Here is a 17,482-nt window from a genome sequence, read left to right as displayed (position 1 = left end):
TGCTGAACAACTTTAATGATTACACCACTCTGTTATCTTATTTTGTTTTAGTTATTCATATTTCTAAAAAATGCGAACTTTTTTTAATTTTGACAAAACAACTACATATTAATATCAACAATAAAAAAGCCATTCGGCATTTATCCATTGTTTTGTGTTGAATAACATGGTATTGATAGCACAAATGTAATCACTTTAATATATACTTACAAATATGTGTGTGTATGACTGTGTATGAATATGTGTATGTGTGTATAGATATATATTTATACATATATATATATATGTGTGTGTGTGTGTGTGTGTGTGTGTATATATATATATATATATATATATATATATATATATATATATATATATATATATATGTGTACACACACATACACACATACACATTTCTCAAAGTCTTTTTTCCTTCATGCTAGCCAAGCCCTCCCATAGGTTTTAAGCCAAATAGAGAGACTGTCATCCATGGAGCTATGAAGGGATTTCAGTCCTGTCTCTTACCACACAGCACCAGAAAACTCTTGTACCAATGTCCTGAGGGTCTGGCTTCACCACCACCAGCCCCTACCACAGACACCACTGTTTAAGAAAGGACCCTACCTGTCCACATGTCAGGGAGCTACCTAGCCACCATACCATACTGAAGGTGAGGATTTGTAATACTTAATTAACATAACCCTTTCCATTGCAAATCTGTGTGCACACCACAAAAGTAGAGATGCACCATAGCAGCCCTGTGATGCACACGTGCTGCTGTACATATGCTGATTTCCAGCTACAATGACATTTACAACTTGATGCATGTTATTGCATCCAGCAATCCTTCACAATGATGCACTGACCTCTACCCTCGGCTAGACATCATTGCAACAGTAGGCTGATCTATGTCTCTCCAAGACAGTGTGCCAGCAGCAATTGCTTGTTTCTATCTTCTTCAGCCAGCAACTTCAAAGTCTTGGCTACAAATTGTTCCTGTGTAATGTCATTCATAGTCAGGACTTTATCCCTCTGTGCCTTGGAAATGGCTAGATATTTTTAATGATGCATGCATAGTGGCGATAAGTGCCTTACCACAGTAAAGCAGTGATGAACAACTCATGTCATCCATGTACAGCTGGTACTGTTGATATGGGACAGTAGCACCATAACTGCTCCTGCATGTTCCACTAATCTGTAGGGAATACTTAACAAGGGTCCACAACATGACAAGACTCACTATTTCTGGACACAAGTTACAAACTGCAAAACCCAAATGAGACATAAAGAAATACTATTACACCGGAATCAGTAAAGAGCACAACAAAGAAATGTACATTTTGGAAGTATCTTATTCATTCCTTTGTAGTAGCCAAGCAGGAATGATCTATTCACATTGGGCCATCCCCCTGCAACCTTTATGGTGCAGTTCTTCTGCAAACATAAAACAGTGTAGGTACACACGTGACATCACAGCGCTGATCTGTTCTGCATTCTCAGCATGTAACTATAAATCACAAAGCATTCTATGTACTGTTCCTAAAGTAGATCAAGGGCTATTGATTATGTTACCATTGATAAATAAGAAACAGTTAATGTTCTTCCCTGTCTTGGGCAGTTCTACCAGTCCCAGACCATATAACGTCCTTGTAAAGAACTGTTGAAGTGGGAGGTCACAGGAAGAGCAGTGTCTCTTTCACAAGTAAAAACCTGAATATTTTCCATTTGATGTTAGTAAACATAACTGGCAACAACAGAACTCTTAAGTGGGCAGAGTTTCCTCTGCTGTGAGCATAACATTTTATGGATTTTTTTTAAGTTGAACTCTAGACCTTTTCCCAAGGTACACTAGTCTCAGAGATTCCTATTTTATTCAGAGAATACTTTTTTTGTTTCATTAAAACTTGTCTTTTAGATAATCACTTTTGAGCTAAAACTTGAATTGATGAAACATAAGCAATCAAACTGCCTACATTTGCAGAGTGATCATAAATGCATAAACCCAAGTGTGTTAAGTAGCATCTCTGACAATGGGGGGTACTGCCAGAAGCTATCTGGAATTTTGTAAATAATCATCTGTGACCATCAACATGATTTATATAAGATGCTTGTGTTAAAAATGTATTAGAACTGTATGTCATGTGTATATCAAACTGGTTTGTACAGACAAATGAGTATTAAAAAGGTACTTTATAAAGTGCTTGAGCTTAAAATGTAACCATAGTGTGCCCTACTGGAATAAAACAGAAATGTACATGCACTATTGTAACTATTTAAATGTATATATTTTAACAGAGGTTAACTTCAGAAAAATAGCTGAAATTAAATTACTTTATGACTACGCAATAAATGATGGTATCTTTCAGTTTCAAGGCAGCTAGAGACATAATGTCTGTACTACAGAGCTTTCTGTATTGTCTTTATAATGAAATAATTACTAGTCTTGAAATGTGGAGGAATGTAACTGTTTTATGACAGAATTCTAAGATCTGATAAAGATCTGAGGTCTATGTATTTTCACAGGTAAAGGCTAAATACTGCCAGCTTTCAGCAGTGGGGGTTTCACCTGGGATAGATTCAGATGACAAGAAATTATGTCATTCTGCAAGCTGCAGTAATATTTGAGATATTAATTTGAAAAGTCTCTTAGAGAGAAAGGGCATTCTATATTCATTATGGACCTGACAAGAACCATTCACCACAACATCTTCCTTGCTCTGATGAAGTAAGCTTCTAGGGAATAGTATAATTCTCTTAGATATAGTCAAGAATATAGCAAAGTTTAGTTTACATATTTTTCTTTATTTATTTGAGACTGTCCTGCAATGTTGTTTTAAATATTTCCTGTGATTTTGAACTCTGATGTCACTGTGAATATATATTTAGTATAGTCTTGTTCTTTTATTATTTATTATTAAATATATTTAAACCTTTCATTGTGGCTGATCTGTGTAGAAATATGTATGTTTATTTGGTGACACTGTTTAGGCCACTCCTAACAGCCTTGCTTTTCATCAAACTACCATTTGTATTCATAGTAACATTACACAGTGATTGGACACCCTTTGTTAATGGTCTTAAAGTAGCTGAGAAGGAGTTGACTGGTGGCAGTGGTAACTACTTTATAGTCTGGGCAGAAGGGGTCATAGCTAGTAAACCTGTGCCAACCTCTCCCGTGTGTGTGTGTGTGTGTGTGTGTGTGTGTGTGTGTGTGTGTGTGTGTGTAAATCAAATCTCAAAGAGTACATGTGTGTGTGTCAGCTACTTGGGCAGGGACACAAAGCACTGGTTGGACAGAGAGGGTGCTGGTAGGTCTTGACTTGGTCACTCAGCTGAGATCTCAACTCTATAGCTATGCCAGTGGGGAGTTTTACTGGAGATCTGGAGAAAGAGGGAGAAATCAGCCCTGGACTGACTGTGGTTTCTGTGTGCTCCTAAGGGAAACTGCACTTGATGCAGAGAACTGTATCTTAAAATACTGTGTGTGTACTTGTTATCCTCCCACTGTATGTCCCCCACTGTTGCCATTTGTGAGGATTGCGGCTCCTAGATTACTGGTCCAGTGGTGGGTCATCACAATGGCCTTTCAAGTGTATGGTGACTAGAGCTGCTCCACTATGTGCCCTAATTAATAAATTTCCCCAAGTGGTTAAAGCACTATGTACAGCTAGAGTCCATAGACTGTTATGCTATGGGTCCCCGTATAGAGTGATACAATACTTCTACAAAATGCCTACAATGTTCTAGTCATGCACAGCACATGCACTGAGCGCTGTGTTTCCTTTACAGAACTGATAACCCCCACTTGTTTACAGCACAATGCAGAGATGGCACACAAGCTATAATGCTGTGTGCCTTATTAGTATGCAGTCACTCCCCAACATCATGTGTTGTCACATCGTGCTCCATGTGTGGGTGAAATAAGGGGTGCACAGGTTGTAATGCTGCATGCCTTATTAGTATGCAGTCACTCCCCACACCATGTGTTGTCACATGTTGTGCTCCATGTACAGGAGAAGTGAAGAGTGCACAGCACTGCTGTGTGCTCCCTGCTTTACAATGAGAGTCTGCTGAGAGATGTATGATTCTCTCATTTCTGTATATGTGTGCTGGGTCTTTGATTCACAGTCCACACTGTGGCTACTTCCCAGTGTGAATGGTGACAATGAATCCTGCTTGTGCTCTCCTTTTAAAACAATTTTATCAAAATGTTCTTTACTGGTCATACATAATAAAACATATTCAGAAAAATACAAGTTTAAAGATATAGTGTCACCCTTCCTTGCATTTCAAGATACTACTTTTCAGAAAAATGAAAAACATACTGGCATTTTACTGAGTATATGTGACAGAGCTGCTTTAAAACATTATCTGGTAAATTATGCCAAGTCACTGCCTTGAAGTGTTAGATGTTTATATGTGATGGTTATGTAGGCCTACGCAATAAACATAATTCAAATGCTCATGGGTGGCTAGGTTACGTACATACTGCAAAGACACAAATAACAAACTTAATTTAATTTTACTTTTAAAAGGCTGCAAAGACACAAATGAAAAACTTAATTTCATTTTGCTTTTAAAAGGAACCAGGGCTAACTGGACAGAGAAAATTACATTTGGTCACTATCCTTAATAATCTGCATCCTTTACGAGATGGGAACACCTCCAGTTTAGTTTATTCATTTAAGGATGTATTTAAAAGTCATGAATGTATCACATTCTTGGGGGTACACTGCTTCATATCACATCCTCAGGGGGTACACTGCTTCATATCACATCCTTGCGGGGGTTACACAGCTTAAGATGGTACCTGCTGCTCCAGAACCCTCAGTGCACTAAGAATCTGAAACAAAATGATGTGAAGTGCTCATAAACCATGGTTGTACACTAAAGCTGCACTGAAGTGAAAGTAGATAACCAGGTGTACCAATTAAATTTAGTAACAGTAACCTGCAGGGTTTTCAGCTAAAAAATAATGTGAAGCAGGAAAAGTTGTTGATGCCTGTAAAATAAATCATTTTAATCACAAAGTCAGCAACAGCTTCTAAAACGCACACTCCAAAGGTTACGTATTTTGTTTTCATTTACATAGTATATCACAGCCATTGATACTCTAAGCTGCAGAGTAAGTTACGTGGATTTTAATATAATTAGATTTCACATCTATATTGTGTGATATTTTACAAGACGACTTACCTTTTACTCTACCTAGGCCATCCCAAAATACAGCCTCTGGTCTCAGTGATCTAACTTGGTACATAAAATATAGTGAAAAAGAGTACATATTTTACAGATCAATGCAGTCATTACTTCCAGCCTATCATATTCCAAAAGTCGTTACTACCATACCATCTTGCGATTTAAAAGAAAAGCTGAACTCTGAAGAACTCGACTTTGGTGTAAAAACAAAAAAAGAAAATGAAAGGTACTCCTGCAGTTTTATATAAATATATTTACAATCATACTTCATTTTGTATATGGATAATCACAGCTTACTGCTTAAAGTGAGAGTGTCATGATTTTTCAGTTTCCTTATTGTTTTAGTTATGCTGTTAAATGCATACTGCTTTATGTACAGATACGTTAATGTCTTTCAGGAATGTCATTATGTAGCTTTTAACCAAAAAGTACTCATCTGTAGTGTTTGCAGTGTCGAGCTCCTGTGGCTTGTTTGCTAGCTTTGCTACTTACACTTGATGTCCCCCAAAAAGGGAAAGATGTTCCTCCTCCTCCTACAGAAAAGGGCTGACTCCAGTGTCAGGAGAAAATGGAGCAGCTATATATTGCATTTAATGAACAAGTTCCACAGACACCTGACTGTACATCTACTGTTACGAATCATGTAACTATGATTAGTAATCCCAGTTGGTGATGGACTGGATTGTTTGAGCTGGAAAAATGTTGTATGTTAGAAAAGTTATCAGAACTGTTTGAACTGAACCTGACTGGGTTGCTTCCATTTAACTCATTCTTTCTTGCTCTGTCTTACTCCTTCCTTTTACCATTTCCCCTCTTCTCTCATTGAAATTCATTTGAAAGACTGCCAAAAAGAATTATGTATGTGGAGACTCCTTAGTGACATAAGATACCCTAACAAGTTGTCCCATATATTTTGCATGTTACTTCTAAGTGATTCAGCAAGTAACAGCAGGCTTTACTTTTGGCAGCAGAATCAGTTGTGATGACAATGTTCATTCATTCCTTCATGCATTCATTCTCTGATTACCCACTTTATCTGAATTCAGGGTCATAGGGGGAGCCACAGCCCATCCCAGTACTCAGTGGGCATGAAGTAAGACAGTACTGCTGGCTGCGATGCTAGTCTCACTCACACCCACACATACATTCACTCCACCCCCACAGACATACATACATATATTCATGAGCACACACATAGGAAATTTGGAGAACGTATGGAACCTTACTCTCCATCTGCATACATATGGAACCATACTCCCCCTCTGCATACTTCAAATTGCCATAGTCACTTTCTGCATGCATTTATGCTAAATTCATGGAATTGTATTCCCTCTCTGTAACCATTTTCAGTAAACATGTGGAACGACTATCACTGTCTCTGTCTGCATAAATTTGCACATTAAATGCATAAAACTCTATTTCTTTTCTGTTTACACTTGCACCAGAGACATAGGACCATATTCATTTTCTGTATGCATTTGCATTAAATAGAAGGAACCATACTTACCCTCCGTATCTATCTACATTAACTGCATGGTCAATATTCTCTCTCTCTTTGCATCCATCCTAAGTCACAGCCAGTGTCTACATACTGTACAGTTGCAAAACAGTCAGATGGTCAGCACCCGTAACTGTCACCACACCTTTTTTGATACAGTCTGTACAAAGTCATAGGTTTAAAAGGTACCCATGTAGGATCTCAGTAGTTATTTGACCCACGCATTAGTCTCTCATGTGATACAAAACTAATTCTTAATCACAGGGTCAGGCTTTGCCCCCTAATGATATGGTAGCTGTTTCTAACTCCTCTTTATACTCTGTATGGAATTTGTCAAATGGCACTGCTGTGGCACAGACTTATTTTATGTCTACTGTCACATTGTTGGGTTCTTGCCTAATTTTACAAACAATGCAGACTGCCTTGCATCTGCTGTTGCAGTGTTGCTTAGCTGCATGTCCAGTGCTACAGAACATTGGGGTTGCATCCCTTCAATGGTTGCATTACAAGCAGGTTGCAGGTTGAGTACAGTAGTACTGGCTGGCTGCATGCCTACTTTTGAAATATGTACTGGTTGCACACCTGCTGCTTCATTATTAGCAGCTTGCATGTTCATTGAATCAATACAGCCTGGCTGTTGTGGCTAAAAATACTAACTACACAAATGAACTCATTCCTGAATCAGGAGTCTGAAACTCAAGCAAAGATCGTGACTGCTTACGGTACAACAGACATCCATCAAAAAATGACTAAGCAGCATTAGCAAGCTAGAACTGCACAAAGCAGACCATGTCTGCAATAGTGCCTACCCAGTTTTGTGGCCTAGGAGATGACAATTCTACAGTTACTCAGAGTTTGAATAGCAGCAAGGGCAAAGGAGAAGTCAGCTGTAAAAAGAGAGAAGAAACCAACTGCTTGAGGAAGTGATAAGACTGTGTCTTGGGGAGACAGATGTGTGTACTGCTAATGTATCTCCTGTGGATACTAAGGACCCAGTAGGAGTATTACAATGGACCAACACTGCTGACCTATTATCCTCACAGTATCACTTACTACCAAATGGTATGGGGAATGATTAGGTCAATTAGGGCAGTTGGAAGATGACCAAAAATTAAAAAAACATGAAAACCTTCGGCTGCACAATGTTTCCTTAGTATACCAGGATGTGGACGAGCATGTCAGTACTATCTTCCTTTTGTACTCTGATAGCATACCAACTCAGTTGATAAGATGATTCCAGAGCATTTTAAAGGGAAATTCAAATACCGCACTGATGGAAACTGGAAGGCAGTAAACGAGATGCCTCGGAGCTGTATAAAAGCATGTCCTTTTGAATGCTTTTACTAACAAAAGCTTAAAATAAAAAATGATAAAAATTCATTTTTGAACTGCCTATTTGCAGAACAGAGTACCTTCCAGCCCACAGAGCTACTTTTCTGCTGGAATGTAAGCACAGCATGCAGTAATGAAATTATTATCCATAGAGAGAGAAAATGACCCAGCCCAAACCAGCTAACATGAAATGGAATATTTTCTGGGCCATGAAGATAAGGTTCATTTATGCTAATATCGCAAACTCAGCATGTAATGCTACTATTACAGTTTTTAAACTGCATATTTGTTTGCTTTGGTTATCAGAGAAGTATAACACACCACAGGAAATATCTGCACAAGTGAAACAACCCTGGGAATAAAAAAATGCATTAATATAGACAGACAGTGCCAACCTGCATGTATATGTGCACAAAAAACAATCTGATCAAGTACAAAGGTATTCATATACTGACAGCAGACTTTCAACATGTAGCAAACTCTGGGCGCAGCATATCACAGTAGGCATAAATAAAATGGCTCAATAAAGAACACCAGCAACCAGGTAAATGTCTACATGTTTCCAAAGATGTCCAGCAGAGAGCATTATTAGCTGGTGACCAGTAAGGCTTGACCAATCTTCAGCTCAAGGTAGTAGTACAAATGTAGTAATATCACAGGCATACTGGAAAGGGAGTGTGCTTTATGAAAACTTTTCTAATTATGCATTCATAGTTCTTGTCATAACATCACCAGAAAAGCATAACATGTACAGCTACAGCCTCGGAGAAATGAGATGGGAAGGGCTGTGGTTAAAATACTGAAACAGTAACTACATAAAAGGAATCCACAATCCAAGTTGGTACCTTCTTTAAATAACAAAAAGGGCACAATTTTAAGATATGACTGAGAAAAGGCTACAGGAAAAACTAACAGAATACTCTCCCACTTCAAACATATTTACACAGATGCATTTGCATTTACATTATTTGGTCTGTGATATATAAATGTACAGAATCCTGCTACACTTACATTGCAACACCCTTGAACAACACTGTACTGCATAAGTCATTGCTTTGCCATACTTGGCCCTAAAGAATGGGACTCTATCCACTTCCAAACCAAAGTCACTTCAACCTACCCAAAAATCCAAGCATAGCAAGAGGACATTTTACAGAAACTCCCCAAATGCCAGTGGCACTATTCTATCGCATCATCTAATTTCCCCTTTCTGTTTTACACTCCTGTACTCAAACCTCCTTCGCAAATTTCAAACTACTTCACATTATCTGCTATTCACACTCACCAATGCCTGATGCATCTATACACTGCCACTCAATTTACACTGTGAATGTGACATTATGTACCTTGTTTTGACCTTACTGCATGTAATTATATCCTACAACAGTAGATATATTGCTTCAGTCCTGTTTTGCCCTTAGTAATTATGCATACACTTCATGAAATTTCTTTACAATATTCTTGTTGTTTTGTTTAAACATGCATCCCGTTTCCTTTGTATTTTCTTTACTCTCTCAGGGTGATACTGAAATTGGTCATTTCTGATAAAACTCTACCCAGGTTAAGAAATTAAAAATAAATAAGTAAATATCAAATACTTTCTGTGATATACAAACTTCATTTATACTGTAATAAAGACTTTTAATGGTTTAGCTTACAGCATCAAAAATGATCATATTTATCATGACTGCTGTGCTGCTTTGATAGTCTCATGTTACTCCAGACCAGACATAATACATTTCTGCCTTAAAACACTGTTGCACTGTAGGTTTATACATCACAGAAATAACTGTTTCCAGGTGAATAAATCTGTGTAGTAGTTTGTGAAATCACTGTAAAAACATGAAGGTGTTGCATGCTATCCCCATGGCTCTCAACCTCTTGCCTCCACACTAAGGGGCAGAGTCAAAATTATTAGGCGGAATAAGCCCCCAAAGCGTGGACACTTTAAAATATTAATACTACAGACTCAAAAAAAGCTGATAGTGTAAGACAACCTAAATTGCTGTGCAATTTCTGAAAACAAAAAAAAGAGGTTGGTAGGTGTAATAACTTGTCATTATTCAGTAACTGTGATCTAACCTTTGTTGCAAAGAATTAACAAATTTATACAAGGCAGAGAAAATTCTGAGCCAAAAACAGGGACTGCACTGAAAGGCAGGGACATTTGAGAAATCAAAAACTGATTTCTACGGAATAGCTTACATGATGTATGCCTGGTTACATCCATTATTTCTAATACCAAACTCTCCAGCTTTCCTTTCTTTGATCACGTGGGCACAGTTCTGTGTATCTTCACTCGCTGCTCAAGGCTTTGATCACTTTAGTATCTATCTTTGTTTCGGGCAGCTTATAATACCATCCTGTACATGTGGCATGGCGTTGTTTTTATTTCCCATGACACGCTAGTTACCTCTCCCAGTACCTTCCAACTCTTCTGATAATCTTCCTTTCATTAAGTACTTGTAGGTCTTAAAGGTTAAACCTGGCTTGCACACACACTGCTGCACTGACCATGTCTCCTCCACCTCATTCCTTGATTGCAGTGAATGCACACTGAAATATACCAATTTACCCACAACAGATCCACCCACATCACTTGTGTTGTATCAAGGGTGAGGCACACATTACCTGCCAAAGGAGTCAATCTGTAGGGGAGGCTGTACATTAAAAATAAGTTTGATAGTTTACACATTGTCAATGAGATTGACTTAAAAAAACACAGCTCAGTATATTTAAGCTATCTACATGCAACTATTATCAATTACTACAGCTTGTAAACTTCCTATCTGTTCTTTAAAATGTTTGAAAATTTTGGAGCTGCCATTATGTAATTGTGTTTGTAACCATGTACCAGTGCTGGGGGGGTGTCCAAATGTGTGTGCTGCCTAATGTCCAATATTCTTCTGGCTACAGCTATGTGTATCACTGTGATTAATCAATCTTTTGTACACCCATGGAGTACCATCATCAACTGACATCCCATAATACCTACTACCACTGTTTATTAAACCCTGGAAGAACTGTTTATCCACTAGGGCATCACAACTTCTCTCACTGACTTTCTCGCAATGGGCAGCCATGACTTTCTTTTCTTTCCATGCATAGTAAACTAGAAATAACTGTGGCAACACTAACAATATATATATATATATATATATACCTTACTTCAGCACAAGGTTTTTCCATCTACAATATAATATTCCATATTTAACTGAAAATCAATAGGTCCACGCAAAGAAAGTCAGTGAGTCCTGGGTTAACAGTATGAATGAAGAACTATACATGTCAGACTGTGTTTTTCCACATTTCCCTTATCTCTTTGAGAAAACCTACAGATATATTTAAGTTTCTTAGGGAGTTCTTTTAGGGTTAATTTTATTCAGCATAAACATTGCTGTTGTTTTTTGTCTTTCGGCTTTTCCCGGTTAGGGGTCGCCACAGCAGAACTCCGATCCGCTAATGATTGGCAGTTGGTTTTTATGGTGTCGAGTTGCCAGCCCGACGCCCAACCTTCAATGAAGGCACACGCATTCAATCCATGTCTTTCAAATGCCCATTCGACCGCGGGGAGGACATGCAGACTCCACACAGAAGGCACTCCCAGCCCAAGTCGAGAATCGAACGGGAGAACCTCTTGCTGTGAGGCAACAACGCTACTGCTGCACCACCGCAGAAACCATCGCAGAAGTCTTATTCAACATAAACCTATTGTCTACAAATGTCTAAAACTTGCTTACTGCATTTTACTTGGAATCAAACATAAATGAAAGTGGGAATAAATAATATAAGCTGTTTATGCTTCTGCTGTAGCAAGACAACCATATCTCTCAGCTGCCTCTGATTGTTCAGAATGTTCCTGATTTTGTCTCATGTTTTTTCCGTCGCTCATAAAATTGTTAAATTTTTGGTTAATTACTGATGATTACAGTCACTCAGTAATGCTAAACATCAGAGTTTCATACTTCAAACTGCACAGAACATCCAGGTTAACGTAAAATATGTTGCTCTATTACCATATTAAGTGAATTAGAGCTACATTTAAAAACTGTCCCTGATTTTGGGACCCCCCATCCCCCATTACGTTTGGCTTTGTCCAGAATTCTTGAGCAAAGAAGGAAAGAGGTATGGAAACAGTACCTGGGGAGGAGCAGAGCACAGATGAAGAAAATTTCAGTGTCAGTGGCTACCACTAAAGATTATTAAGGAAATTATTTAATAAGGCACTTCATGGATATGTCAGAGACCTACCTACAAGTGAACAAAAAAAGATTAGAACTTTAAAATATGAAAGTGCTAGAAGAAGTAATGAACAGTTTTGCCCAGTCTAGTATTAGTCTTTTATGCCATTCTTTCATTTATTTTCTGTGTCCTTAAATCTGTGTATCAGTGTACTTTGCAGTTAGATTTGGGCTTTCTGTTATCTGTTGACATTGCTTTTAGATATGGCAACTATCCATTTACACATTGTTTTTCTGTTTGTTGCAATAGTGCCTTTACTTATTAAAAGATCAGCCAATGTGTCCTTTTGATATTTCAAGGATATACCCAAAAATGTATAAGTTTAAGGATCTGCTATTGCAAATCATTTGCCATTTTTTTCTTTGTAGATACAATTGTGGATAAAATCTCTTCAATGTCTACAGAAAACCATGTGTTCAGCTGCCTTTACTGAATGTATTTTTGCACAGATATGATTTAGCAAATCCAAGTGATCAAATGCATCACACATCCAAAACTGTCAACTACTCTGATAAGGAAAAATGAGTTTAAGAAAAGTGTTCTTAACTGTATATACCTTTTATTTATTTGTTACCTGGATAACCCAATGGGACACAAGTGTCCCTTCTGCAGGACAATCCAGGAGCATTGTCTATTTAAATGAACTGCCTGGAGTCATATGGCATGGAAACAGAGGCCAAGGGAATCAAATCATGGACTACAGGAAGCAGCTTGCCAGATGTTGGTATACCCCCCACACACACACACTCTGAGTTCGTATATACAATTTTGAGAGAAGGAGTGATGATTGGATCTGCACTAATGAGAGTTTATTTACCACCCCCATTAGTATGTTGAATGAATGAATGAATGAATGAATGAATGAATAACCACCCCTACCATTTCCATTCCAGAAACTCTTCTTCATTCAGTATATCCCTCTTAGTAAAGAATTTCCCACAGACAGTACTTTTCCAATTGACTTGAATATTTTATGTTTGTTAATAACCTTTTCGTTCCCCATTCGTTCTTATGCACAACTGTAAGTTGACTTCCATCTAGAGCAGTAACCCAGCAAATGCAAGTTTAATGAACACATGAATGAGTTGCACAGTAAAAACTGTCATACTTTCAAATTCAAAAGTGTAACTTTAAATGCATTCAGCAGATTGTTTATTGTAAAGAATTCTAATTATAATCACAATGCCATTTTTTCACAGTTTTTTCTGCAAATGAGTGTGTGTCACAATGCATACATCTGTACCAAGATCTTTATCAGTAATTTTGTTCCAACTACTGCAGTCATAATGCTTGGCCCTGTGGTATCCAGCATCTATTGCAGTTGTGTTATTTTTACCTTAGCATTCCCGAAACACATCACAACTCAGGTTAAAATAAATAAATCTGTGCAGGTACTGCACAAAGCAACAAATTACAGCAGATTCAAAATTCAAGGGGTGAGCTGGAGGAAGGACTGGGCTATGGAGATGTATTGACATTTTTCTCTCACAACTTTTAAAAGAACACAGCTGACCCAACCACAGTCAGGAAAGTAACCCAGTAATGTCAGGTGCTAATTAAGAAGGAGCCTCCCTTATACAGGGAAGTGGGGGGACCTCCCTTACATAGGGAAGTGGGTGGACCATGTGGGCAAGCAGTCCTTATCTGTTAACAGCTTCTGTTTCTAAAATCTTCCATATGAAGTGTATAAATGGTCAGACTCGAGACTTTTAAAACAGACCTCAAAACACATTGTTTCTGCTTTTTATGATTCCTTACTGCCTTAAGCAGCAATATTAACTGTTGATAATTATGTGTACTTACTTTACTGCACAGGCCACTTTGATAAAGTACTTTCTAAGTAAACTTTTACCGATTTACTTTTGGCAGCATATTAAATAGCTATTGGGTGCCAAATTATGCTGCTGATAGAGAGGTTTAATAAAGCAAATTATATTTTTGTTATGAAACTAAGACTATGATTGCCTTGAACAAATAAAAAATTCACTTCCTTTGTAAATGATACAAAGACGCATACACCTTTTGTGCGGAACATTTGTATATTGTCAGGTGAGGAAGCATTACAAATAGGGAAAAATGCTTCAGTCATAAATACAGGAAGTTCATTTTATCAATATCTATCGTAGCATTAAAGTACAATGAATATAACATGTGGATCAGTTTGGGAGGCTCTCAGCTAGAGGATGAATCATAGTAAAGCATGAAACAAGCAGCAGCTCCTGTAAAATGATTCAGTTTTATTACTAACAGAACTGGTTTTCTACACTGTAATTCCAGTTTCTATGAGGTAGCACTGAAGCAATGTTATGAAAATGCAACAGAATGCAACTTTTGTCCATGAGAGAACATGGGCCCTTACCTCCACGTCACAGTCATAGTCTATCCCATCCAGCAGGGCAACTTTAGCAAGGATGGTCTTTGGCTTCTTCGTAGATTTCTGCGGTGATTTCTGTGTTTTACTGGGAGTTGTCCTTTCAGATGTAGCATCTGTTTCTCCAGATTCCTTCTCTTCCTTGTCAATGGCCTTTAAAGCAAAGAAAAAAAAAACATTATAGTTTCATATCTACAATAATAACACCAGCCAGTACTATCTTGCTGTCAGAATCCCATAACAACAATCCAAATCAACCTTTATGTTTCCTCTCCTACCAAAACTATTATAATGGACAAGTTGAACAACAACATGCATGACACTCATCTAAAAAAGCAATGTAGAAGTACACAGTTATGGTTTTCTCTGTCACACAAAAACCTGGAAAAATAGAACATCAAGCAGGATGTCTGCTGGTCTCTGTTTAAGGACAGACCTGGCACACAGTGGCACTAGTTAAATAAGGATGGCCTGGGTATCCAGTTACAGCTCTGCATCCTTATGGAAAAATCAGTGAAAAAAAACAGTGACTGCCACACTTACCAATGCATCACAACTTAATTTGTTTGTACCCTTAATGAGAAAATGGTCAAACTTGGGTTATCTTGTAAGAGTCAGAGTTGCCTCACAGGAATTGGAGTCCTCCCACAAACTATCATAGAGAAAGATTAAAATAAAGACAGTACTCATGTCTGTGCAGAGAAACCTTGGGGGGGGGGGGACTACAGCTGTTGTATTGGCACTGAAACACACCCCACCCTGGTGATAAGTCACAGAGTTATAAAATTCAAAGGCATACACAAGCATATACCATGAACACCGCAATGTATACTTTTCAAAAATGGCTCTTTGGTCTGAGATGTGCTACAATTTAAATTTTAAAAGCTCTGATTTATTTACCACTGTTTTATTCTACTACATTATACAATTTCATTAAACAGCGGTTTTTTTTTTTCAAGAAGCCTGTCTACATTTTAATTAACCCTGTTATTCAGCAAAATGATGTACAACTCCAGTAATATTCACATGTCTATCAACTTCTTTGTTTAAGAAAGGCTTAAAATCAGAGACAATTTTAAATATTACTTATAAAATGTTAACAAAACAACAGTTTTTTACATCACCATGCATTTTCTGAACAATAACAACTATGAAACTGTAACGTGTGACATTATTAAGAATAATCCTCAGAGATTTATCAGAAAATAAAATAAATTATGAAGGACAGAGCAAAAATATGAGGCAAAACTAGGGACGTTCCTCAAGATCAGTGACTGTTGAGATGTACGACTGGCTATCCACTTGATAATTTTAACTCAGCCTACATGTTGCAGTCACTGTACAGGGCAGATAATTATTTTTTTTTTCCAAGGGAAAAAGTGATCCAAAAAATCTCTACATGGGGTGATGGACAAAGCAGCTCCGAAGATGTTTGAACAACCTTCTAGAAAAGCCAGCAGAATAAAAAAACAGTAACAGAATGAAAACAAATGTACTGGCACAGATAATGCATTTTTATAGGAAGTAGGAAAAACAATGCCTTACTTGACCGTTAGAAAAAATGGTAAACAGAAACTGGGGAAGGGTGCAGAAATACCTTTATCTCTCACCAAAATCAATGTTTTTTTTTTTACTATTATAATTTCCATACACACACCATAAATATAAAAAAGCAGATCAGAATCAACTATTATAAGAAAGAGATACCTCTGTAATTTAAATCCTTTTAGCCACTCAGAGAAAAGGATTAGTTTAAAATGGCTTTGACAGTTTAACTAGAAGACTTCATTCTAAAGAAATGGATATCTGCTATGCTCCACTGAAACAAAAATAACTTTAGCAGTTTATAGTGATAAATGTTGCTTTGATAAAAACAAAAGGGCTTACAGGGAAAATTCAGTGTAATTTTTTTTGAACGCTGTTTGAATAAACGACTATTTTTGGATTACTTTAAATGATAGTATAATTAATATGTGGATGTGTAAGTAACATAAAAACAAAAGCTGTGTCCGGAAACTCAATGAACTAAAAAGAAAAAAAAGGATCATTAATAAACTATGGTAAAATAAGAAATTCTGGTGCTACTGTATATTACTTAACTGAATAAATTTTCTAGACAAGTTAGATGGCCATTTATAGAGAAAGTCTTTACTGTGATAAAAACAAAAACCTAACACATTTATTTAAAAGATAAATTCACCTTTCCAGTTATAGTATTTTTCTCCACACTATACCATGTTGCCAGTTCACTGAATATTTAATGAGTGTTAACTTCTGAATCTTTTAGTGATTACCAGATCATCACCTGGGCACTGTATAATTGCAAAGCAGGGCACTATAGTTTATTATTATAGTGAACACTTCAGTATGTGGTTGGAGACTCCCACTGAGGTAAAAGTTCAAGTAAGACAAATGTTGTTAATTAATTTCTACAAAGACATTTCTGCTTCAGTTTCCAACATGTGCTAAAAACCTTGCAAAGAAATATTAATCATTAAAAATGCATTATTTAATTAACAGCCGGAACAATTCATTTATCAAGACTGATAAAGAAAGGCAGTTTTAAGTCCCCCATGTTGCTTCCACCACCACCTAAGCCTGCATGCACATTTACAAAACACAATAGTTGACCGAGCCTGAGAAGGTATGTACGTGTCTGTAAGCAACAGAGGCTTCAGAAAAAATAAAGTACTTACAAGCTCTGTGCTGATTTGCTGTTTGCCGGGTAGTGTCTTTTAAGGCTAATCAAAGTAATCCCCAATGCATGTTCCTACATATCAAGTCGATACGGAGGGGGCACAAAGAGTGTAATGTCAAAGTCCTGAATTACACAGGCCTGGGATGGATGGGTTTGTCAC

General features: G+C 37.4%; 1 protein-coding gene across 1 annotated transcript in view; it reads right to left on the bottom strand.

The window, feature by feature from the left end:
- EPB41L1 (erythrocyte membrane protein band 4.1 like 1) overlaps positions 1–17,482 on the bottom strand; it is a gene marked incomplete in the record, with an annotated part of 2,183,009 nt that overhangs the window by 1,377,063 nt on the left and 788,464 nt on the right. Inside the window, 1 exon segment of the mRNA XM_044090111.1 lies at positions 14,613–14,777. Coding sequence (XP_043946046.1) covers positions 14,613–14,777 — 165 coding nt within the window.

The sequence above is a fragment of the Protopterus annectens genome, chromosome 12.part0, assembly GCF_019279795.1.
Source record: "Protopterus annectens isolate FY-2018-M chromosome 12.part0, PAN1.0, whole genome shotgun sequence".
NCBI lineage: Eukaryota > Metazoa > Chordata > Ceratodontiformes > Protopteridae > Protopterus > Protopterus annectens.
The sequence above is the reverse complement of the archived record's forward strand: the minus strand, read 5'-3'. Positions and strand labels throughout refer to the sequence as shown.